Source organism: Stomoxys calcitrans, chromosome 4 (assembly GCF_963082655.1).
Source record: "Stomoxys calcitrans chromosome 4, idStoCalc2.1, whole genome shotgun sequence".
Classification (NCBI taxonomy): domain Eukaryota; kingdom Metazoa; phylum Arthropoda; class Insecta; order Diptera; family Muscidae; genus Stomoxys; species Stomoxys calcitrans.
In genome coordinates, this window is record NC_081555.1 from 111,299,569 (window position 1) to 111,326,769 (window position 27,201).

Genomic DNA, 27,201 nt, shown 5'->3' on the forward strand with positions numbered 1-27,201 from the left:
TAGCTGTCATTAACATATACCAATCTCCCGATTTAAGTTCTAAGGCCTATTAAAGGTGCATTTTTTAACCGATGAATGTGGTACAATGATTTGTGTTAGACCCTTACATAGCCTTCTTGAATATGATGGAGATCGGACTATATTTAGATATAGCTGCTGTGGGTTCATAAATGATACATTTATTCACCGTGTTATGACAAAAGTTGGTTAATATATATATCCGTGGTGGGGGTATCCAAAGTTCGGTTCGGCCGAACTTTATGCTTTTTTACTTGTTCTTCTTATCACACTCATAAATACACACAATTTCGGATTCTTCTTCTATATTTATTCCATATCTACTTATAATAATAAAATACAATTTGTGTGTTGTTGTTGTTGGTCTTATAAAAAATCTAACTACTTTGAGGCAAAAATATCACTAAACTTAAGTATCCATATTTAAGTATCTCTAATTGGTTTACAACCCCCTCCCAAGTTAAAATGCTAGACAAAGATTCCTTTAGGCATTTTCTGGTGTAGATGGTGACTTTTCTGAAGTAATACTTCGTGGTAAGAAAAGAATCAACAGTGCACATGACAGCATGGCAAAGCAGGAAATGTAAAAAGTCAGCTCACAATAGTTGGCCACCAGGGCCCCAACAATATTGGTGCCGACCACACTGCCAATGCGACCCATCATAAGGGAGACGCACATGGCCATGGCTCTGTAAGAAACAATTAAACTTTTTAACCATAGGTCTATAGAGGGAAATATGTTTACAAATTTTACCTCAATTGTGTGGGATATAGATCTACAGTGGCTGCTCCCAGAACATTAATGGAAATACCCACCAAAAATAGTATCACATATAATATGGCCGATATGGAAGTGTAAGGAAGCCAAACAGCGGCCAGACCACATGAACTGCAGAATATGATCATGGTGACCATTATGACTATTTTACTAACACGATTGATGATCAGCGTTATAACGGCAAATGTGGAGACATAGAGGATTTCCATGAGCAGGGAATACATGTAGGTGGTGTTCTCTAATTTATCCGGACAATCGATTAAGGTCTGCAAAACAAAAGAAAAAAAATCACTTTAATTTTCCATATGAATCTTTGAAATTCCATTTGACTTACCGAATTGTTAACACTTAGATCCATTTTGTCATGTTTATCGTAGACAATTCGGCATAGATTTCTATTCTCTCCTGGATGATTTTTCATAAATTCTCCCATGGCATTGACTATGTAGGGGAACCACATGTATAGGCCATTGGTAATGACATAAAGCCAGAATTGTGTGGTACAAACAATGGTGGTTGTGCGTATATACTTCCTTCGAAACAGCGGCACTGTTTGATTCCACATTGTGGCCAAGAAACTGAATATGCTATAGGACCCTTTGTCTTTAGTTTCGATTACTTCGGTATTGTCCTCTTCGGAGAGTAGGTGGGGAATCTGAAAATGATATAAAATAACAAATAATAAATTATTGTAAACAATTGAGGAATACCGATTTACAGTTGCGAGTTGGCTTAGACTTGGGAAAGTTCTGGCGAATCTTGGTTCCTCATCACAATTGTGGACACTGACCTCTCCAGGTTGTTACTTGGGGTAGCTGCCTTTAACAGCCATTTAAGTTAGTGAGCTACCATGTTCAAATAAACAGCAAGTTGGACTCTCCTAACGTTGACGACCCTCGCAAACGAATAAGGACCATAATTTCCAAATATGCAGTTGAAGGTGAAAAGTACAAGGCTGACATAATCACCTTACAGGAAGTGCGATGGATTGCTAGAGCATCAACACCAAAAGTTTACGTGCTGTACTAGATATGAGTTTGGATGTGGATTTGTTTAGCTCCAAGCCAAGCTCGCAAAAAGACCGAGAAAGCAATCTGGGGCACGACGAAGGAGACTGAGGAGTATGCACCGTCGCCGATATAGGGCGTAAGTGCAGAATACTGGTGGGGATAAAACTAACATTCCACGCACTTCTAAGGTAGCTGGTCTTCATTGAGGTCATCCAGATAAACTTCCAACAGAGCGAGACGGCTACACATGCTCTGACGGAGAAAATCAGAGAGGGCAAAATTCATAATGCCTATTTCAGGAGCCGTGGATGACCCGGAACAAAGTTTCTGAACCAATTGTGCTATGCTAACACGGAAACTCGGTCTTTGACCGAGTTTAAATTTTATCTTTTTCCCAGAGTTGTCAATGTCGGCTGCAACATAGCTGTGACGGTGGCATCACATTATCTGCCTTTGATATGAGTTTGGCTGTGGATTTGTTTAGCTCCAAGCCAAGCTCGCAAGAAGACCGAGAAAGCAATCTGGGGCACGACGAAGGAAACTGAGGAGTATGCACCGTCGCCGATATCGGGCGTAAGTGCAGAATACTGGTGGGGATAAAACTAACATTCCACGCACTTCTAAGGTAGCTGGTCTTCATTGAGGTCATCCAGATAAACTTCCAACAGAGCGAGACGGCTACACATGCTCTGACGGAGAAAATCAGAGAGGGCAAAATTCATAATGCCTATTTCAGGAGCCGTGGATGACCCGGAACAAAGTTTCTGAACCAATTGTGCTATGCTAACACGGAAACTTGGTGTGACGGTGGCATCACATTATCTGCCTTTCGACTCTGCGACAACGTCACCCACGTCAAACCTGCAGCGACTGATGATTAAGGAAAAACAGACAATAAATAAGTTATATATAGGGTGCGATGCGAACTCTCACCATATTATGTGGGAATAGTGCCAAACCCTGGCAGAATACTTGAATACTAACGATCTAATAACACTTAATATTGGTAATACCGCTCCCTTTGTTAATAGGATTAGGAAGCAGGTTTTAGATGTGATAATTGTTCGGAAAATCTAATCGATGGGTTTCAGGATTTGAGGGTCTCTGAAGTATTCCTTCTCTGACCATGGCCCCATTAGGTTTAGAACAGTATATCCAGTGCCGAATCCGATAAGCTTACATAATAAGTTGAAAACCAACTAGGTAAAATTCGAAAGACTACTCAGAAGAAGACTTGGGCAAGCTAATTTAGACTGTCCAAGTTTAAAAAAACATTGACGACAATATCAGCATCATTACGACTGCAATAGTGGGGTCTTTCGAAAATAGTTGTCCTCCTCGAGAAAGGAATCAGCCTAAGAAAAACCCTGGATGATCGGGGAGATTCGGATTGAAAATTTGGGAAAGAGGTCCGCAGAGTCTATGACAGAGCACCTCGTAAAAAAACGGAAGTTTAGTGGGATGTGTATCACACGCGTCTCCTGCAATACGATAAGATGATCCGAGAGGCAAAACCTGCCGCCTGGAAGCTTTTCTACGAACTGGTCGATAGCGTTAATGGCGCTGCCAAAAACCCATGACCAAACTGAAACGTTGGTAGACGACATTGGAATGTGATGTTGAGGCTTTTGATGAAAACTAATTTTTGACAGGATACAACGGGACTAGCGGAAGTCTTGAGGAGCTTCCTATCATTTAAGTCACTCGGTCCTGATGGAATACTTCCGCCGTTAGTACAAAAGTAGGACGACTATCTGGCGCCCCATCTGGCCGCTATTTAAACAACGTGTCAAGCAAGAGTGGTATTTATACCCAGGACTGGCAATGCAAGTTATGCTACACCAAACGCTTACTTCCTTTATATTTAAACCCATAGAACGTATTGATGATGAACAGCTCAAAAACAAACAGTATATCTATGTCAAGGGCATGTCGGTGGAGGCTGCCCTGCAGGAGGTTGGGTATAAAATAGAAGAATCCTTTGATGCCATGACGTACACATTGGCGGTATGCATTGACACCGAGTGGGCTTGTTACAATTTGCGAACCGACACATACAGACCATTACTGGGTGGACCGGTTCCTTAAAGACTGCATATAGCATATGCTCAGCAACAACTTGACAAATTGTGGGTCCCATGACATAAAGATAAGTGACACAGACCACACCACAGGGGGGCATTTTATCGCCACTATGGCTTGTGGCTTATGCCTGGGCTAGATCTAGGGGTCTCATAATCTGAAATCTGCCTTTTAACAAGTAAGACGAACGTGTGCCGTGTCTGTCTGTCAAAAGCACGCTTATTTTCGAAGCAGTACAGCTAGGCGCTTGAAATTTTGCACAAATAGTGTAGGTCGATTGAGATTGCAAATGGGAAAAATTTGTCCATGTTTTTATATAGCTGCCATATAAGCCGATATTGGGTCTTGACATCTTGAGCCTCGAGAGAGCGTAATTTATCCGATTTGGCTGAAATTTTGCACATGGTGTTTTGGTATCATTTCCATTATTCCGTTCATAACCTGATATAGCTGCCATATAAACCGATCTCCCGATTAGTCATCTAGAGCTTCTTGAGGACGCAATTCTTATCCGATTCGGCAGAAATTTTGCACATATCGTTGGGGAACGACTTCCAACAACTATGCCAAGTATGATCTAAGTACGAAGACGATTTAACGATGTCCGTGTGTAGTTCCGTTTGCCCGTCCGTGTGTCCCTGATTTCCCCGAAATTTAAAACAGGAAATTGTACTAGGGGCCCCAATATTCAAACCGAATATGGCCCGTATGGGACCATATTTACATATAGCTGTCATATAGACCGTTTTGCCGGTTTAGGTTCTTAAGCACGTTACAGGCGCATTTATTATCCGATCTCGATAAAATTGGAAATAGTGAGTTGATTAAATACTCCCGAAATCCAACTCAAATATGGTTCAGATCGGTCTATATTCTGATATAGCTGCCATATAGAGCGATCTGCCGATTAAGGGTCTTGAGCCCATAAAAGCTGCATTTATAATCCGATTTCGCTGAAACTTGAAACAGTGTGTTGGTTGAACCTTCTTATTATGGTCTAGATCAGACAATATTTGATTTAGTTGTCATATAGACCGATCTAACGATTAAGGGTCTTGACCCCATTAAATCCGCAATTTTTATCCGATTTCGCTGATTTTTGAAATAGTGAGTTGATTAAAGCCTCCCGATATCCGACGCAAATATGGTTCATATTGGTCTTTATTCAGATATAGTTGTTATATAGGCCGATCTGCCGATTCAGGGCCTTAAGCCCATAAAACCCCAATTCTTACCCGATTTCGCTGAAATTTGAAATAGTGAGTTGATCAAAGCCTCTGGACATCCGACCCAAATATCGTTCACATCGGCCAATATTCAAATATAACTATTATAAAGACCCAACTGCCGATGTAGGGTCTTAAGCCCATAAAAGCCGATTTCGCTGAAAATTTAAATAGTGAGTTGATTAAAGCCTCACGCCATCCGACCAGCATATGGTCCAGATCACACTATATTTAGATATAGCTGCCTTATAGGGCGGTCTTCCGATTTAGGGTCTTAGTCCAAAAAAGCGGATTTGTTAGTACCACGAAACTCCTGACTTAGATTTATTTTGAGGTTACTTCTTAGTAGTTAGAGCGCACAACAAGCCGATTACTGGCTTGTTGGTGTGTGTCCATAGTGTTCTGGAGCGGATTAATATCGGCAGCCTCTTTTCAAGCTGACCATAGCCAGCCAGCGCAATTCGAAGAGAAAAATTGTCTTCCCTAAACACTACGAAATAAGTTTGGTAATGAGAACCTTGTTTTGAATTGCATCTTTGGCACGAAACCATTAACAATATTCTTCGTTTAAGCAATTAAATCATGATTTTTTTGTGGATACTTACCACCAACTCATCCTTTCCGCCATTCATCCTATACATTTGCTGCAACACTTCCTTGGTCTCTTCTTCTTTGTTCATGGATAGTAAAAATTTAGGACTTTCCGGCAAGAAATACATGGCAATACCGCACACTAGACCAGGGATACCACAGACAATAACAAATAGCCGCCATGGCTTATACACCAGACCCATAAAAGACAAATCCAAACGCCATTCACGATTAATGACCGCAAACGAAAGGAAAGGCATAAACATGGCACCAATGGCAAATATAAACGAAGAGATCATCATGACTTTGGAACGTGTGCGATCAGTGTGAAATTCGCTAATATAGGCATAAATTGTAGCGGAGGCACCAGAGACACTGCAAATGTGAAAAGTGAAGGGTTATATACAAATCCAAAGATGAATTTTTAGTTTCTTCATTTCGTTTCTTACAATATGCCGTTGATTAGCCTTAGCACCAACATGCTCCAAAAGTTTGTGGCAAAACTTGAGACCACTGTTACCACAAAGCCAGCTATTAATGTGGGTCTAATGACACGCCTTCTACCCCGCGTATCGGCCAAAAATCCCCACAAATGAGAACTGACAATCATGCCCACATAGCCTATGGCACTCAGCAGACCCTTACGACTATTTGTTAATTGAAGATCACAGTGAGCTACGGGCATGTAAAAGGCCACAGCGGAAGTTTCCAGCAGGACATTGGCCAATACAAGGCCCGAGATTATTATGAGGAAGTAATTAAATTTGCCATATTCTGAAGAAAAAAAAAATAATAATAATTAATTATTTTTTTAAGTGTCATCAAGTCAAAAGTTGGATCTTACTGGTTCTTTCCAGAGCTTCGGAAAATGTTATTGCCTCTTCGAATGCCTTGAGTTTACCATTCGTTGTGTCATCGGTCTCTTTTGGAGTCTTAACGGGAAGTACTGAAATTATAACAAAAAAAACATGATAGTGAATTGGCAATAAATCATTTGATATTGTCAATACGTGGGCATGGTTGTTTGGCTTCAGTTAATTAAACAAATCACATTTGTCAGATGTTGTAAACAAGTTGCTAAAAGTTTATTTTTTTCAATTTCTAAACAGCTATCAATTATCAAATCGTATAAATAATGGTGACACAGTGGTTTGGCGTTGATGAAGATTATGATATGAAATTCTTCCATTATGAATATCTCAAATTTTAAAGCTAATACTAACCGAAGCCACCTGGCCACAATGGCCATTATGTTGACCTATGGCGATGCAGGTTTGAGCAAAAATTGTTTATCGGTGTTTATTCCCTTACTAGTGCTGATGATATTTGTTAGATATTCCGCCATAGAAAAGGTATCTTCAAGGTTGTTATGCAAGAAATCGCTCTGGTGTTCCTTTATGGAATCTTTGTGGGTCGATTTGATATTTGGTCGTGGTATCAATGGCACATTACTTAAGAAAAACTACTAAATTTCCCATGAACATTCCACTAAGGAACAAGGATACTTCTCTCATACCAATCAGTGCAGTCCGGTTATAGTTTGTGGCATTCCATTCATTAAGTTCAGCCGGGCCGAACTTTGGATACCCATCACCTCGGGTATAGATGAAAACCCCCTTTCGTCACAATCCGGTGAAAATTGGATAACTTATGTATCCAAATTCGACACGGATATTGAGTAGTCTAATAAGTATAAGTCACTGTTCAATTTTTTATTTCAAATTTCAACAATATCTGGTAACAAATAAAGCTTTATTTATTATCGGGTGGCCTAAAACTACTTAATGTTTCAAATTTCAGCGGAATCAGATAAAAATTAAAGCTTTTATTCGCTTCAGACCCTTTATCAGGATATCGCTCTATATGGCAGCTATATCTAAATATAGTCCGACCCGAACTATATTTGGGACGGATGTCGGGAGAACTAAGATTTCACTGATTCAAATTTCAGCGAAATCGGGTAATAAATGAAACTTTTATGGGCTTCAGACTCTTTATCGGCAGATCGGTCTATATGGCAGCTATATCTAGATATAGTCCGATCTGAACCACATATGTTAGTAGGCGTAAAACTACATAATGTTTAAAATTTCAGCGAAATCGTTTAAAAATAAAACTTAATGGGCTTTAGGCCATTTATCTGGGGACCGGTCTATATGGCAACTATACCTAAATATAGTTCGATTTCATCCATATTTAGGTCATATATCAGGAGGCTTAATATAACCCCCTGTTTCAACTTTCAGCGGGTAATAAATGAAGCTATTATGGGTTTCAGACCCTTTATCGACAGATCGGTGTATATGGCAGCTAAATATAAATATAGTCCGATTTCGACCATATTTGGATACCGGGATGCCTAAAACTACTCACTACCTCAAATTTCAGCAAAATCGGATGAAAAATAAAGCATTTATGGGCATTAGACCCTTTATCGGAAAATCGGTCTATATAGCAGCTATATGCAAATATGGTCCGATTTGGCCCGTTCAAGAACTTAACCAGCGTGCATCAAAAAGACATATCTGTGCCAAATTTTAGCTGAATATCTCAATTTTTGAAGGACAGACGGATAGACGGATAGACGGACAGACACACGGACATCGTTAAATCGTCTTAGAATTTGCGGCGATCCGAAATATATATACTTTGTAGGGTCGGAAATTGATAATAAGTATAATAGGAAGTATTTGTGTAAAATTTCAAGTGTCTAGCTTTACTCCTTCCAAAGTTAGTGTGCTTTCGATAGACAGACAGACGGACTGACGGATAGATGAATAAAAGGATAATGGTTAAGAATTGCTATGCTATTGGAGCTCTATTTGGACCATACTTGGTTTCTATGTTTGAGATCATAGTAGAAGTCATTTTGCAAAATTTCAGTCAAATCGAAAAGAATATCGCACTATAGGGCTCAATAAGTAAAATCGGGAGGTCAGTATATATGAGAGCTATATCAGGATCGATTTAAACCATACATGGCACGTATGTTGAGGGTCTAGCGGCTTAAAAAGTTTAATCGGGAGATCGGTTTATATGGACTGATTCTGTTGGATGAGAATCGCGCCCTCTACAGGTAAATGAAGTATAATCGGAAGATCGGTTTATATGGGAGCTATATCTAAACAAAGACAGATTTGTCTCATTTACAATCCCAAGAAAGTATTTGTGTAAAATTTCAGGCGGCTCGCTTTAAGTTAGCGTGCTTTCGATAGACGGATGGACGGACAGACATGGCTAGATCGACTTAAAATATCATGCCGTTTGAGACTATATATATACCTTATGGGGCCTTAGACTAATATTTCGAGGTGTTACAAGCGGAATGGCGAAGTTAGTATATCCCCATCCTATGGTGGAGGGTATAAAAAAAGATTTTTTTTTCAAAATAAAATAAATGCAAAGTAAAATGCAGATAATCAATCAGATATCAAAATTCGATTCTAACATTTAAAAAATAGCATATCAATGGCATACCGGCTTCCATAGCATCGATCTATTTATAACATATTCTAGATAAATATTTTTCTGTTGGCTTTACTTCCCTAATGTATGTAATTCAGTAACTTTATACAGCCTCGCTACTCTTTCTTTTATAATTCGAAAACAATATTTTCCGTTTAATTTTTGGAAAACCCACGGATGTCTTTTTGTTTTTAAGGAGTGATCATGAACCCAAAGTAGTTGAATATGCAATTTTTTTAATAGAAAAATGTACACCTTTTTTAAAAACTGTGATTGATATTGTCATTTGTATGATTGAAGCAGTTTCAATTAAAAAACTAATTGGATCCATTAATTTGGAGGGTGAAACCGATTTTATTTTTTTCTATGTACCTGTTTAAACTTAATTTTTTAACTGAAATTGAAGAAAAATCCTCTAAGATTTCGTTTCTAGACCACTGTTCGAATCTTTTTACGATTTATTAGATACAGTAAGAGTATTCCATTCTCATTTAATTAGAAAAAATTATAATAATGAGTTTTTGGTTTTGGACACTAATCACGATTAAATCAGAAGACAGATGGATCACCCGGGTAGCATGTATATGACCAAACAAAATTTATATTCAGCTACTTGATAAAAAATCAACGATATCAGGTTTTGGAACAAAAACAACACAATTTTATTATTCTTTATTTTGGGAAAAATGGTTATTTAAAAGCAAAAGTCACGTTTAAATTATTGATCTCAGTTTGAATGAATTCTCAGAACATTAATAAAAATTTAGGACAGTCACGAATATATATTAAAACAAGTAAAAGCGTGCTAAGTTCGGCCTGGCCGAATCTTATATACCCTCCACCATGCAACGCATTTGGCAAGTTCTTTGTCCGATATCTCTTTATAAGCAAACAAAAGATAATGGATAAGAATTGCTATGCTATTGGAGCTATGACAAGTTATGAACATATTGAGACCATATTTGGTTTGGCTGTTGGAAACCAAAGTAGAAGTCAAAATTTCCGCCACATCGGATAAGAATTGCTCCGTATAGTGGCTCAAGAAGAAAATTCGGGAGATATATGAGGTTCTGGACCGGTTCAGACCACATTTGAAAAGTTTGTTGAAGGTCACGGAAGAAGTTGGACAAAATTTCAGCCAAAGCGGATGTGATTTGCGCTTTCTGGAGGCTCAAAAAATATAGTCAGGTGATCGGTTTATATTTATATGGGAGCTATATCATTTTATGAACCGATTTGCACCATACTTGGCACAGTTGTTGGAAGTCATAGCAAAATACTTCGTGCACAATTTCAGCCAAATCGGATGAGACTAGCGCCATCTAGTGGCTCAAGAAGTCAAGATCCAAGACCGGTTTATACGGCACCTATATCCAGTTATAGATCGATCCAGTATCAAAACATGGTCCGATATATCACATTTACAATCTTAACCGACCTACACTGGTAGGAAATATTTGTGCAAAATTTCAAGCATCTAGCATTCCTTCGAAAGTTAGCCTGCCTGAAAGTTTTTCATATAAAATGCTTTATTTCGTAATTTTTCCAATTTTCGCACGATTTTTGTAAGCTAAATTTCTTTTTTAAAGTGTTTTCAAATTTGGACACTTATTTTGGTAATTTTTTTATTATATTTGCAAATAACCTTCATTTATCAACATGATTTCGGATGGTGACAGCTTATAAATTAAGTTTAATTTCATTGATTGTATTACAAACTTTAATTTGGGAATCACAAATTATATTTAAAATTGATTTTTTTCTATTCTTCAATATGATTGTCCATGTTTACCCTTCGTATTGAAGCGCAATTGTTTTTATCACTACTATTGCTAATTTCAAACTATCCGGGGAATAATTAATTAAAATAGGAATCCGAATTCGCCCGCATATTTTTTAAGCAACTTTTTTCAACAAGTGCGAACTTTTGTACACACAGAAAAAAATGTAATTTTTGTGTATTTTTGTTTCAAGTGATATACACAATTTTTTTATTATCAAAATCGAACTTATACTAGATTTTAAAGTTTTAACCCCATACTTCGTATGGAATCATAAACCCCGTTTACACTGCTCTTTAAATCCGGATTTAATGGCTCGATCATCTGTTTCCATTTTATGAAATCAGCTGACGAGAGGCTTAAATCCGGATTCAATGAGCAGAGTATACGGGGTTTTATACATAATATGTATATTAGGGCGGGTTGATTTGTATGGATGAAAAAAAGGTTAAAAATCGCATAGCAAAAACGTCATCTACATAAAGTTCTAAGAAAAGTAATCAAAGAAACCATGGATCTAAAATCAAATCCTAATCCGCGCCTCTCGACTTGGAAAAGCTGTTATTTCTAGCATTTATAATTTTGCCAAAGGCGGGCTTATACATTATCAAGTGGAGAGACGCAGGTTAACATTTTATTTTAGATACATGGTTTCTTCGTAGAAGTTTCATGGAATTTGTTGTAGTTTATGTTTTTGCTATACGATTAAAAATAATAAAAATCGAACCGCCCTAATGTATATACATGTTTAGTGGCACATATATGTCTACATACCTTTTTATAAATGGTAACATTTTTTTATCCAATAAAATTGAACTAATTATCGAAAACCATAGTGAAAAATTTATGCAAAATTCGATATTCGGCAGAAAATTTTTCTTACAAAAATTTTGTCTGTTAAAACGTTTTTTATGAGAAGTGTATGTAGAGTTTTCTGAGCCACTGTATATGTGTGAAGCATTTTGCAATTTTTTAATATTCAAATATTCTCTTTTCAAAAAATTTACATTATCGTGTTTCTTCTTTTTCAACTAATGCACGAATTTTTATTTCATGTTTCTTTTTTTCAGAGTGTTTTTGCATTTATTCATTGACCTTCCCGTGAATTGAAGTCATTTTTAATTACATATGGTAAGTCAATATTGTTCTTAGTTTTCCCTGTAAACAGTAACAAGTAAAAACACATTAACTTTGGTCGTGGCAAAATTTCGAATACCCACTACCATATATAAAGGATAGCTGACACGAAGCGTTACCAAGTTCATGCTTGTGTAACTGTAAAACTAGAAATATTGACAGATCATAATATTGTTCACAAGTGAACAATATTTGGGCTATTTTTTTGGGCCGCTATGGATGCGCTGAAGAAAGCCATTTTACGGGATTGGGCTAAAATTCCGGCAGGTTACATTCATGCGAACTCAAAACAATAGTTAAGTCAAATAAAGGGACATAATTTTTGAATTTTTTACGGAGAAAGATATGTACTCGAAACTCAACATAGTCAACTTTGAGGTGTTCTCCAAAAAGTATCCCTCAAAAAACTCAATTTCCATCTGATTTGGCTGAAATGCATATGATTGCTGCTAATTTGAGAATTGGAATTGTTTGAGAATATGTTGCTCAGAATACTGACTCACATGTGTTTGGTGATTAATTTGTCCGCGCGCATAGATATCATAAAAGCATTAATTCTAAAAATCTAAACCGGTCAGACAAACGGATATGGTACACTAGGTACTGACGAAGGTCTTACCAGTCAAGAAACGCATTTGCCATTAGTGTAATATCAATGCCCGATTTTCTGATAGCTGGCAATTTTTTTTTTTTCAATTCAAAAAAACAATCTCAGATGAAGGGATATGATACACTAAGCACTGACGAGGGTCTTTCCAGTCTAGAAATGGTGTGATATCAATGCCCGATTGTGTGATAGCTGACAATTTTTTTTTTCAATTCAACAATCTCTCCTTCCTAACTCCATTCTCGTGGTTATTTTAGCTCGACTAACGTAAAAAGAATTGATTTCTTACATCCGTGCCATCTAAAGAGTAATTTTTTAATAGCTATCCTAGCTCCTAAATCAATTGTTGTTATGAGACTTCGAACTGATAAGGCAAGAGCAACGAAAATGACTCTTATTTACTGTTTGGCGGCTGCCTTAACCATTTTTTATACGACTATATTTAAAAGTGACTTTAATTGTTGTTAATGTTATAATTATTTTATAATGGTGGAATAAAAATTAAAAGTACTAGAAGCTCTCTAACATTTGCAACCATGGCAACAAATTTGGCTGTTAACATTTGATTTACATGGGAATAGTGAAACATTTAGTGAAGAGTAAATGTTCTAGAAATTATGTTGGATGACGATGAAAACCATAGAGTAAGAATAAGAAATTTCAGAATACTAGAGGTTGGTCCCAAAGATGATTTATTTTTGCCTAAAAAAGTTTTGTTTTATTTTTAATTATGTTTTTTATTAACAATTTTTTACAATTAATACGCATTAATATTTAAAAGGACAATTACTTTCTGAAAATGTGTTTTGTTTTTATTTCCATGGATTAAATTATGTTTGGCTTGTTAGCAAATCACCTTCAAACCTAAGCTGTATATTTTATTTTTCTACGTCTTTCAGTTGTTAGTGCTATACTCGTTTGTTTAAAAAAATTACTTTCAAAGAAAATAATACTTTGTAAACTCTTCCTTATATATAAAAGGAATATTGAAAAAACTAAGACATCTATCTGGGCGAATTGCCATGATTTGCGTATCTGCACCTGGAACATCCGCATTTTTTATAGAGAGGGTGCAGCGCTCTGGCGGATAAATTGGAGAAGTACAAGGCAGACATTGCTGCCATTCAGGTACAACACCGAGTTGTTACGGCCTATATTATAGCTGCCAATGAACGAGGCATGAATTTGGCTATGGGTTTGTGGTTAGTCGGAGAATGAAACACCTTGTCTCCAGGTTTACTCCGGTGGACGAGAGGCTAGCCACAATCCTCATAAAGGCCAAATTCTTCAACATCAGCCTTATTTGCGCCCATTCCTCGACGGAAGACAAGGATATTTTCTACGAGCACCTAGAAAGAGAATATGGCCGCTGTCCCGCCCATGATATTAAAAACGTTCTTAGAGAATTAATGCGAAAATAGGGAAAGAAAATATCCTTGGATCAACAGTCGGAAAATAAAGCCTTCACGAAGAAACTTCCGATAATGGATTGAGGCTAATTGACTTAGCCGCAGTAAAGAACATCGCCGCGCAAAGCTCATGTTGTGATAGAAGAGGGCATTCCACTAGCGTGTTAGATGTACGATCGGTCCGAGGGGCGAACTTCGATTCGGATCATTACATTGTTGCAGCAAAGGTTCGCACCCATCTTAGTGCGGCGAGAAACGTAAGATCTGAAACTGCTCGGAAGCTGGACATTGAAAAGCTACAAACACAAAAGATGGCAACGGCATACTCCACTCGACTGACCCAACTGCTTGATGAAAGTACTCCTTGTTTCGTCTATATAATGGCGCAGTGGCAAACAATTGCCCACTCCATCCGCTTAGTCTAATTTTGGCATACTATTTCCAACATTTCGGCCGATATCTCACGAAAAAATGCTTTAATGTTGTCTTCCAATGCATCAATTGAAGCGGGCTTGTCTGTAAAGGCATGAATTATAGCATAGCCCAACAAAAAAGTAGTCTAAAGGCGTTAAATCGCACGATCTAGGCGGCCAATTGACCGGTTCTGAACATAAAATAAAATGGTCATCGAACTCGTCTCTCAATAAGTCCTTTGGAATGCATGCTGTGTGGCATGTGGCAACGTCTTGTTGAAACCACATGTCATGCAAGTCAAGTTCTTGCATTCTGGGCAAAAAAAAAAGTTAGACATCATCTGACGGTAGCGCTCACCATTCACAGTTAGGTTACGATTAGCATCATCTTTGAAGAAGTACAGTCCAATGATGCCGCCAGCCCATAAACCGCACCAAACTGTGATTTTTTCTGGAAGCATTGGAAGGTCTTGCAGTGCTTCTGGCTGATCTTCACTTCAAAATCGACAATTCTGCTTATTTACGTCTCCATTGAGCCAGAAATGAGCTGGAAAAAGCGCGCGATGAACTTTCTTAACAGAACACGCATTTTGATAATGAAATTCAATAATTTGCCATCATTGTTCGTTTGTAAGACGCTTCATGGTTAAATTATGGACCAAACTGAAGATGTTTGACAGTGAAACAAAACACGTAACGTGCGTGAGCTGTTTAAACCAGTTTTGCCAAAAAAATAATGGCTAAAAACTCTACATTTTTAAACTGATATAGCCCCTATATTAATAAATACCCAGATTTGACTTCTTGAGCCCCTAGATGTCTCTATTGTTATCCGATTTGGGTGAAATTTGGCCCAAGGGTTTGTGTGTTCTTTTTTCAAACATCCGAGCTAAATATGATCCGAAATTTTCTTTAAGCTGATATAGCCCCCATATAAACCGATCCCTGAATTTGATTTCTTGGGACCCTAGAAACCTCAATTGTCCTGATTTGGCTGGTCTATAAACTGATACAGCCTTTATATAAATCAAGTCCTACAAAATCTCGTCTTTCCTCTGATTTTTTTGAAATTTGGTCCTATTTCTTGTGTTCTTCCGACTTCCAGCATCCGTGACATGTATCATCCGCATCGGTCTATAAACTATTATAGATCCTATATAAACCAACTCCCGACTTCGACTTCTTGAGCCCTTCAATGCTTCAATTTTCATCCGATTTGGCTGAAATTTGGCGCAAGGACTTGTGTTATGACCGCCAACATTCGTGCCAAATTCTAGAAGCCTTTATTTACATTTCATTGGGCTGAAATTTGTTTCATAATCCAGATAGTTTCATAAATATATATACCCCCATATAAACCGATCCCCGGATTTGACTTCTTGAGCTTCTAAAAGCCTTAGTTCTTCTCGATCTGGCTGAAATTTGGTACGTGAGGCACACTTGTGTCCTCCAGAATCTATGGTTGAGGGGTACTCAAGATTTGGCCTGGTCGAACTTAGCACAGTTTTATTTGTTTATTTTTCTACCCACCACCATAAGATGGGGGTATACTAATCTAGTCATTCCGTTTGTAACACCTCAAAATATTGATCTGGGACCCCATAAAGTATATATATTGTGGATCGTCTCGACGTAAAACTAGCCACTTGAAATTTTGCACAGATACTTAATATAGATGTAGGTCGTTGGGATTGCAAATGGGTCATATCGGTTTAAATTTGGATATAGCTCCCATATAGACCGATCTCCCGATTTGACTTCTTGAGTCCTTACAAGCTTCAATTTTTGTTCGATTTGGCTAAAATTTCGCATGTAGTGTTCTGTTATGACTACCAACAACTGTATCAAGTACGGTCAGAGTCGTTCTATAACCTGATATAGCTCCCATATAAACCAATCTCCCGATTTGACTTTTTGAGCCCTTATAAGCCGCAATTTGTGTCCGATTTGGCTGAAATTTTGCACATGGTGTTTCGTTATGACTTCCAATAACTGTGCCGAGTACGGTCTAAATCGGTTAAGAACTTCATATAGCTCCCATATAAACCGATCATCCGATTTGACTTATAAAGCCCCTGTAAACGTCAATTTTCATCCGATTTGTCTGATCTTTTTGCAAATAGTGTGTTTTGTTATCACTTTCAACGACTGTGCTAAGTTAGGTTCAAATCCGTCAAGAACCTTATATAGCTCCCATTTAAAAAGATCTTCGATTTGACTTCTTGAGCCCCTGGAAGACTCTTCCGATTTGGCCGAAATTTTGCACATGTTATGACTTTCAACAACTGTATCAAGTACGGTTCAAATCGGTCAATAACCTGATATAGCTCCCATATAAACTGGTCTTCCGATTTAGCACACTTTTATTTGTTAATTTTGTTGGTCGTTAGTGTTTTAACTAATCCGTAACATAAAGGAAACTAGGATTTACGAGATTTTTATATTAATATTGAGCACACTTACCTGCTTTTATAGCCATTTTTCAACAATTTTACTCTTATGCAATTCACAAAAAAAAAACTTCACAGACTTATTTATTTTTTTTGTATGGGGATTTTCTTTTATATTGATGATGATTTTTCAAATATGCAGAGATCAATGAAGAACTAATCAGAAATTTCAGAAGACCTGAGTTAAAAAAGAAAACAAAGCTTAGTTTTTGAGACTACTTTGCAAATCGAGATAAAATATTCCATCGTTTGTTATGGATCGAAGAAAAAGCTGTAAGGACGAACTTCCTAACTTTAAAAAACAAAACAAAAATATTGAAGAAAATGCAATGTTGACAATTCTTCAGGTGTTGAAAATAATTTTTTCTAATTATACTTGTTTAAGATCATAAAACAAATATTGCGAAATTTGTTTTATTCTTCTAAAGAGGTAGTAAACTTTGCAGATTGGGTTGAGGAGCTTGCGTTTTTAAATTGTAAACACTGTTTTTTTTTTTATCAAGTTGTAGATCAATGGCCTTATCCACAAAACTTAATGTAAATTTGAAATAGGTTTATTTGGCATATTTCTTTTATAGAACTGTCAAATAACCCTATTTTTAGGCTTCGTAAAGTTTTGTGAATAAGGTCGCAACAATTTCAATGCTTTGCTCACACAGTATGTTGTTAAACATGGAAAATGTAAAGTCACTCCACCATTGATGATTTTTTGTTGTGAAACAAATCCATAACAAACTTTTATTATCTGGAAGCCTACCCCTTTCATTGTTGAAAAAGGAAAAATTGCAAAACTTCAGCTTTTACAAATCTACACTTGGGAGGTTTCGTTTGTGATCTATGTAAGTGCACATAGTATTTTGCCCAAAATCGAAATTGTATTATTTAACGAAGATATGGATATTTATAAGGCTAACATTTTTCTATTATCACTATTTAAATCGCTTATTATTAAAAAACACTTAGTTTTTTATCGAATATCAACCGGCCATTTTCAATGCCACTGCACAACTGACACTGAATTAGATGAGAATCAGGAATATATATAAAAAAAAACTTCCTCCCCATCCCATTCCATTTGAGAACATTCGTAAATATCATAAAAAAATCTGGTAACCAAAATGACTTTTACTTTATTGTAAGTCTAAGATAAGTCGACACTTTCGTCTAGAACTGGCCGCTACATTTTCGCCACAGTTTCATGCAAGAGATTAAGGTCATAAACATAACTGATACGGCAACACTAAGTAACAAAGAATTATTTTAATTTTTATTATACACCTAAATTTTTGTTGGAATATAATAAAATAAAAAAAACCACATTTTCTTACAACGCAAATGTAAATAACAAACAAACAAAATGTTTGTAGTAAAATGAAATATGATGCGGTAATAATTATCTAACACATGTGCAAATAGTACATATAACGCATCTGATAAAAAAGAGAGAAAGATATTCCGCCATTCTATTACCGTGAAAGCGGTGGTAAGTAGCTAATGATCAATTGGAAACCAATTAAATCATCAAAAATATGAGCAGGCGAGCGGATTTTACTTCTCTAAAAAGAGAGAAGAAATGAACAAGAAGCCTGCATAACAACTTAAAAGTATGCTCTGATTTATGAAGTGAGGAATAATCTGCGCATTTAAAGTTATATGGAGGGCAGGACATCATGTGTCCAAATCCAAGCCTGGGGGCCTATCACTCTTCTGACAAGATTTAGACATCTTATATATAACAAGTAAAAGCGTGCAAAGTTCGTCCGGGCCGAATCGTGGGAACCCACCACCACCACTATGGATCGCATATGTCGAGTTCTTTCCCGGTATCTCTTTTTAGACAAACATAGGATAATAGAAAACCATTGCTATGCTAATTGAATTGAATGTTAAAAACCACAGTAGAAGTGTATGTGTAAAATTTCAGCTAAATCGAATCAAATTTGGCCCTTTTAGGGGCTCAAGGAGTAAAATTCGGTTTATAGGGCAGCTGTATCAGGCTAAAGACCGATTCAGACTATGTTTGACACGTATGTTGGAGGTCATGGGAGAAGCTGTTGTAAAAATTTCAGCCAAATCGGACAATAATTACGCCCTCTTGAGGCTCAAGAAGTTAAAGTTGATATCGCAGCTATTGGGTTGCCTAAAAAGTAATTGCGGATATTTTAAAAGAAAGTAAATGCATTTTTAATAAAACTTAGAATAAACTTTAATCAAATATATAATTGCCATTTTGTTCGATAACCTTTTGCCATCTTCCTGGCAAATTTAGTATTCCACGCTCATAGAACTTCTGGCCTTTATCTGCAAAAAACTGAACCAAGTGCGATTTTATAGCCTCATCATTGCCGAAAGTTTTACCATTTAAGGAGTTCTGCAAGGATCGAAATAAATGGTAGTCTGATGGTGCAAGGTCAGGGCTATATGGTGGATGCATCAAAAGTTCGCAGCCAAGCTCACTCAGTTTTTGGCGAGTGTCCAAAGATGTGTGCGGTCTAGCGTTGTCCTGGTGGAATATGACACCTTTACGATTGACCAATTCTGGTCGCTTCTCCTTGATGGCTGTATTCAATTTGTCCAATTGTTGACAGCAAACATCCGAATTAATCGTTTTGTTCCTTGGAAGCAGCTCAAAATATACCACATCCTTCCAATCCCACCAAACAGACAGCATAACCTTCTTTTGGTGGATATCAGCCTTTGAAGTGGTTTGAGCTGGTTCACCATGTTTGGACCATGATCGTTTTCGACTAAAGTTGTTGCAAACAATCCATTTTTCATCTCCAGTTATGATTCGTTTTAAAAACGTATCGAATTCATTGCGTTTAAGGTGCATATCACAAGCGTTGATTCGGTTCGTTAAATGAATTTCTTTCAATACATGTGGTACCCAAGTATCAACCTTTTTCACCAGTCCAAGACTTTTTATGTGATAATGAACGGTTGATTTTGGTATATTTAATTTCTCTCCTATCTCACGCTCAGTTACATGACGATCCAATTCGATTAATGCTTTGATTTGGTCATCATCAACTTCATTTGGTCGACCTGAACGTGGCTCATCTTAAAGTGACAAAATCTCCAGAACGGAATTTGCGAAACCAATTTTGACACTGTCTTCCTTTTAAGGCTTTATCACCATACACATCTCGTAACTTTTTAGCAACCTGCTCCGCGTTTTTTCCTTTACGGAAATAATAAAGTAAAATATGACGAAAATGCTCCTTTGTGGGCTCCATATTAAAATTGACGCCAAACAAACAAATGTAAACAAAATTTCGCTCACAAGCAAGCTAAAAGAAACAGCTGATAACTGACAGAAGAAAGAATGCAATTTTACAGAGTCACAAGCCGTTGAAAAAATTTGTCAACGCCGACTATATGAAAAATCCGCAATTACTTTTTAGGCAACCCAATATATCAGGTAATGGACCGATTTGAACCATATTTGGCACAGTTGTTGGAAGTCATAACAAAACACCTCATGCAAAATTTTAGCCAGATCGGACAAAAATTGCGGCTTGTAAGGGCTCAAGAAGTCAAATCGTGAGATCGGTTTATATATCAGGTTATAGACCGATTTCGACCGTACTAAACACAGTTGTTGGAAGTCATAACATAACACTACATGCAAAATCGGACAAAAATTACGGCTTCCAGAGGCTCAAGAAGTCAAATTTGGAGATCGGTTTATATGGGAGCTATATCTAAATCTGAACCGATATGGCCGATTTGCAATCCCAACGATATACATCGATATTAAGTATCTGTGCAATATTTCAAGCAGCTAGCTTTACGGGTTCGACCTCTATCATGATTTCGACAGACGGACGGACATGGCTAGATCGATTCAGAACGATTCAAGAATATATACAATTTATGAGGTCTTAGACGAATAACACCTAGTACTACAAACGGAATGACTAGTGAGATTAGTATACCCCCCATCCTATTGGAGTGGGTATAAAAATAAATTTGTGTTTGTTTTGTTTATTTGTTTGTCGGTTTGTTTGTTTGTTCCGTATAAACTCGAAAAGGGCTAAACCGGTTACCTTGAAATTTTCACAGATTGTGTAAGTTGGTCTGGAAGGAAACATAGGCTATATAAATTTTTGATATCGGAAGGGGCGTCGACCCTCCCCCTTACCTCAAAAGTACTATAAAAAAAATAAACATTATAGAAATCATTGTGTAATATTTCAGTCCAATCGGATAAGAATTGCTCCTTGTTGGGGCTCAAGAAGCTAAATCGGAAAATCGGTTTATATGGGTGCTGTATCAAGCTATAGATCAATTTAGACCATATTTCGCATGTTTGTTGTAGGTCGTGGAAGAAGCCGTTGTACAAAATTTCAGCCAATTTGCGCCAAAAAAAGCACAGTTGTTGGAAGACATAACCAAACACCTCATGCAAAATTTCAGCGAAATCGGCCAAATCAGATAAGAATTACGCCCTCTAGAATCTCATGAAGTCAAGACCCAAGATCGGTTTATATGGCCGCTATATCAAAACATGGACCGATTTAAACCATTTGCAATCCCAACCGATCTACACTAATACATTGTATTTGAGTAAAATTTCAATCGCCTAGCTTTACTCCTTCGAAAGTTAGCGTGCTTTCGGCAGATAGACGGACGGTCGGACATGGCTATATGGATTTAAAATGTCATGACGGTCAAGAATATATGTAATTTGTTGGTTCTCAGACCAATATTTTTTCGTGTTACAAACGGTAGACTCTCAACCTAAGGTGGGGGTATACCGATTTGGCCCATTTACAATCCAAACCAACCTACATGAATAGTAAGTAATTGTACAAAATTTCAAGCGGCTAGCTTTACTGCTTCGAAAGTTAGCTTGCTTTCGATATAAGGATGAATAGACGAACAGCCATGCTACATGAACTATGAATGTTATGTCGATGAAGAATATAAAGGACGATTTTTTAAGAGCTATAGAAAAGTTTTTCAAAAAAAGAAAACACACACAGAAAAATGCATAAAATCTTTATTTGAATCGATAGTACGGTTCATATAATTTAATGTTGGAAGATTTCATGCAAATGTTGACCGTAACTACGCTTCAAATGGTCCATCCACTTAGTCCAATTTTGATATACTCTTTCCAACATTTCGGCCGGTATCTCACGAATAAATGCTTCAATGTTGTCTTCCAATGCGTCAATTGAAGCGGGATTGTCTGTATGGAAATGAGCTTTAACATAACCTCACAAAAAATAGTCTAAAGGCGTTAAATCGCACGATCTAGACGGCAAATTGACTGGTCCCGAACGTGAAATAAAATCTTCACCGGACTCGCCTCTCAATAAGTTCCTTGTTACGCGTGCTGTGTGACATGTGACACCGTCTTATTGAAACCTCATGTTATGCAACTCAAGCTCTTGCGTTTTGGGTAAAAAAGTTGGATATCATCTCACTATAGCGCTCACCATTCACAGTTACGTAACGATTCGCATCATCTTTGAAGAAGTACGGTCCAATGATGCCACCAGCCCATAAACCGCAACAAACTGTGACTTTTTCTGGATGCATTGGTAGCTCTTGCAATGCTTCTGGCGGATCTTCACTCCAAAGTCGACAATTCTGCTTATTTACGTACCCATTGAGCCGAAAATGAGCTTCGTCGTAAAATGGAAGAAGCGCGCTATAACCTTTCTTAACGGAGCAAGAATTTTGATAGTAAAATTTAATAATTTGCAAGCGTTGTTGGTTTTTAAGACGATTCATGGTTAAATTGCAGACCAAACTGAAGATGTTTGACAGTGAATTAAAACACGAAAGGTGCATGAGCTGTTTAAACGAGTGTTGCCAAAAAGATAATGGCTAAAAAGTCATCCTTTATAAGCGGGAGATCGGTTTATATGGGAGTTATATAATTTTTTAGACCTATTCGAACCATACTTGGAGTATCTGTTGAATATCACAGTTTCAGGAACATCGGCTTATATGGGAGCAATATCTAAAAATGCACCGATTTGGCCCATTTACAATCCAAACCGACTTACATTAATAGTAAGTAATTGTTCTAAATTTCAGGCAGCTAGCTTTACTCCTTCGAAAGATAGCATGTTTTTGACATAAAGATGAACAGATTCGACATAGGGATGAACCGATCGACTAAAATTGTTATATCGATCAAGAATATATAGACAAATAATTCGAGGCGTTACAAATGGAATGATGAAATTAGTATCCCCCCGTCCTATACTGGAGGGTATAATAATACCACCAGGTGTTAACAAAGTACGGTCTACAGGGTGGCTGATGAATATTGCTACAATGATGAATATTGCTACATTTTTTTTTCGGTGTATGGAATACATTTTTCTTTTATTCATGTTAAATTAAATTATTAAATTAATTATTAAATTATTATTAATTAAATTAATTAATTAATTAATTAAATTAATTATTAAATTATTATTATTAAATAGAAAAAAAGTTATTACATTTTTTTTTGGTAGCGGCTTTCATCAGCCACCCTGTATATTTTTACCGGAGGAGAAGGAGGTTCCGCTCCGCTTACCTTAATTAGGGATATAAAAAACTTTACCGGAGGACCAAATTCTACATTCTGCGAAAATTCCAGAAAAATCAATTCAGCAAAAGTAGCTGCAAAGCGCAAAACATATAATATAATATAATTTCATATAATTTCATTCATGAATTTCATTTAATAAAAAAAAAAAAAAATACACGAAAAAATAAGAACAAAATGCTTAGTTAATTTAAATTCTTCAAATAATGTATATATAAATTTTCTTAAAACCGCACAAAGCATCAAGTGTCAGGTGTTAATAGTTAAATCCATATCTAAATTTTGCTTCCTTGCTTATATGAGACTTTGTATAATGACCTTAACCGAACTCAGTAACAGTGGAAAAGAACTTCTGCAAATACATACTAAACAACTTGTCGAAATACTTATGCGTTTGGAATATCTGTTTAAGGGCCAGAAGCATCTAAAATGCAATTTCTATTCACTAGTTACTAATTCAGTTGCATGGTGTTTTAATCTAATTGCCTCAAAGCATCCATAAATATCCCAACAAAATGTAAATGAACGACTAACAAATAGGAGTGTTGATATATGTAAGAAAAAAGATTTTCAGTGAATTTTTTTTATTACAATCAGGAAAAATACCAAATATGTATGTATATTCTAAACCATTTGCCGTATAATATAATAAAACATCAATATTTACACATATGTTTTTTTCATAAATTATTCCGGAATAGGATGACATTATTTTTCTGGAATATGAGTACAGAAGTGACTCAAATATAGACATGTTTGCAAATAATAAACAGGCAAGGCAAGCACTGCTTCTATTTGTTCTAAATATCACGAAGAAGAGTTATAAAAATTTCGTTCTGGAAATTGTTTTTAAATGAGTGTTCATAGTTCTAGTGAACTGCTAAGATCGTTGTTAACAACAAGAAGGACATTTGGTGTATAAATGAATATCGGTTATGGATTTAAATTACATTTTCATAATTTTGCAAACTTTGATGACTTGAGACATTTCTTTGTGACATGAAAAACTAAAAATAGAAAAAAGTTGGCTGAAAATTTAAGATTTTTACTTGCACGAAGGATTATAGCAATAAATACGAGCCAAAGAACCAAAACTTAAAAATAAAGATGCTATCTTAAAATTTAAGTTGCTGTATACTAACTAACACAAGTATTCCTTTTGAATTTCAATCGCTGATTTACTATCACTTTGCTCTACAGATGATTGTCCAATAATTTCTTTTTAAAAAAAACTTAGTTTCTTCATTTACAAAAAAAGAAAAAAACTTTAAAGACGCCTCTATTTGTAAGGCTATTCTATGTTCTTGTCTGAGGTACAACATTACCTTTCCCTAATGTTAATTTCCTAACCTTATTTTAAAAGATTTGTGTTTTCAAAAATAAGGCGCAAAGTTAAGGATTCATTGAACTACCATTTAAGATGAAAAATCATTAATATCAAGTAGAACAAGTAAAAGCGTGCTAAGTTCGACCCGGCCGAATCTTATATACCCTCCACCAAAGATCGCATTTGTAAAGTTCTTTCCCCGATAATAGAAAAGAATTGCTATGATATGAGAGCTGTATAAAGTTATGGTCCAGTTCGGACCAATTGAATGAATTGAATGTTGTAGACCATTATAGTCATTGTGTAAAATTTCCGCCAATTTGAGTAAGAATTGCGCCCTTTAAGTTCTCAAGAAATAAAATAGAGAGATTGGTTTATATGGGAGCTGTATCAGGCTATAGACCGATTCAAACTATATTTGACATGCACATTGAAGGTAATGGGAGAAGCCGTTGTACAAAACTTCAGCCAAATCGGATAATAATTACGCCCTCTGGAGACTCAAGTAGTCAAGATTCCAGATCGGTTTAAATGGCACCTATATCAGGTTATGTATCAATTTGAACCATTGTAAGAATTCATATAAAAACACTTCATGCACAATTTCAGCCAAATAAGATAAGAATAGCGCCCTCTAGTGGCTCAAGAAGTCAATATTCAAGATTGGTTTATATGACAGCTATATCAGGTTATGGACCGATTTCAACCATACTCAGCACAGTTGTTGGAAGTCATAATAAATAAATAATCGGATAAGAATTGTGCCCTCTAGTGGCTCAAGAAGTCAAAATCCAAGATCGGTTTATATGGCAGCTATAACAAAACATGGACCGATGTAGCCCATTTCCAATCCCAACTGACCAACACTTATAAGAAGTATTTGTGCAAAATTTCTAGCAGCTAGCTTTACTCCTTCGAAAGTTAGCGTGCTTTCGACAGACAGACGGACGGACGTACATGGGTAGATTGACGTAAAATGTCATGACGATCAAGAATATAATACTTTTTAGGGTCTGAGACGAATATTTCGAGGAGTTACAAACATAATGACGAAATTAGAATACCCCAATCCTATGGTGGGGGTATAAAATTATTTCATCAAAGGAAATGCTATATGCAAGTTTTTCAAAAAAAAAAAACAAAAAATCTTTATTTGAATCGATAGTATGGTCCATATAATTTAATGTTTGACGATTATTTCATGCAAATGTTGACCATGACTGCGCCTCAAATGGTGCATCCGCCTAATCCAATTTGGCATGCTCTTTCCAGCATTTCGTACGGTATGTCTTCAATGTTGTCTTCCAAGACGTCAAATGAAGCGGGCTTGTCTATATAGACATGAGCTTTAACATAGCCCACAAAAAATAGTCTAAAGGCGTTAAATCGCACGATCTAGGCGGCCAGTTGGCAGGTCCCGAACGTGAAATAAAATTTTTAACGAACTCTTCTCTCAATAAGACCATTGTTACGCGTGCTGTCTGCCATGTGGCACCGTCTTGTTGAAACCACAAGTGATGCAACTCAAGATTTTCTATTTGGGCAAAAAAAAAGTTGGATATCATCTCACAATAGCGCTCACCGTTCACAGCTACGTTACGATTTGCATTATCTTTGAAGAAGTACGGTCCAATGATGTCACCAACCCATAAACCGCACCAAAATGTGACTTTTTCTGGATGTGTCCAAAATCGACAATTCTACTTATTAACGTACGTGAAATTGAACCAAAAATGAGCTTCGTCGCTGAATGGAAAAAGCGCGCGATGAAATTTCTTAAAATAGCACGCATTTCGCCCGTCCCTATGCAAGCACGGATCTACCTACGTCGGAGCTTGTGGCACCCCCCGTCGGAACCATCCCGTTCCCTCAACAAACCTCAGGAGACATACAAGAGGTATGTTCGCAAGTTCACCAGATCAAAGAAGAAACGGATCCGCAGAAAGGAGAGCCAACGTCTCTGCAGACCCGGACAGGAACACAGCATCCTCATTGAGGCTCCTACAGAAGTCATTGTGCGGTATCCCTATGCGCGCAGCCATGCGGCCTAAGGCACAGTGTCCGTTTATGACCCCCGTCAATCTACTCATCGACCTCTTATCGAACGCCAGCAATTCCCTCGTCCTCCTCTGGTCGAAGACTGGCCATAGCGCCTTCGCATTCCGGCAACTATCCACCGAGTCCCACCTCGCCGCCCTGGCCATCCCTTCTATTGTGTTTAGAAGCTCGACAAATGACACGTAGGCAAGACCGATGACTGGTCCGCCCAGCTCAGACGAACCCCTCCTGGCGCACTCGTCCGCCCTCTCATTTCCTGGAATCCCCTCATGCCCAGGAACCCATATCAGCGT

At 37.0% G+C, this 27,201-nt stretch overlaps 1 protein-coding gene across 2 annotated transcripts in view; it reads right to left on the minus strand.

The window, feature by feature from the left end:
• Nucleotides 1-306: 306 nt before the first annotated feature.
• LOC106086912 (synaptic vesicle glycoprotein 2B) overlaps nt 307-27,201 on the minus strand; it is an 82,703-nt gene continuing 55,808 nt past the window's right edge. The window contains exons 1-8 of one of the 2 annotated variants that reach the window (XM_013251732.2): nt 17,725-17,946; nt 16,981-17,145; nt 6,550-6,651; nt 6,155-6,479; nt 5,720-6,080; nt 1,131-1,451; nt 773-1,062; nt 307-707 (exon numbers count right to left, since the gene is read on the minus strand). In XM_013251732.2, the coding sequence (XP_013107186.1) occupies nt 503-707; nt 773-1,062; nt 1,131-1,451; nt 5,720-6,080; nt 6,155-6,479; nt 6,550-6,651; nt 16,981-16,996 (1,620 nt within the window). In that variant the 5' untranslated portion in view covers nt 16,997-17,145; nt 17,725-17,946 and the 3' untranslated portion in view covers nt 307-502. Of the gene's footprint in view, nt 708-772; nt 1,063-1,130; nt 1,452-5,719; nt 6,081-6,154; nt 6,480-6,549; nt 6,652-16,980; nt 17,146-17,724; nt 17,947-27,201 lie in introns of those variants that run through there. The other variant, XM_013251731.2, reaches the window with a different exon arrangement.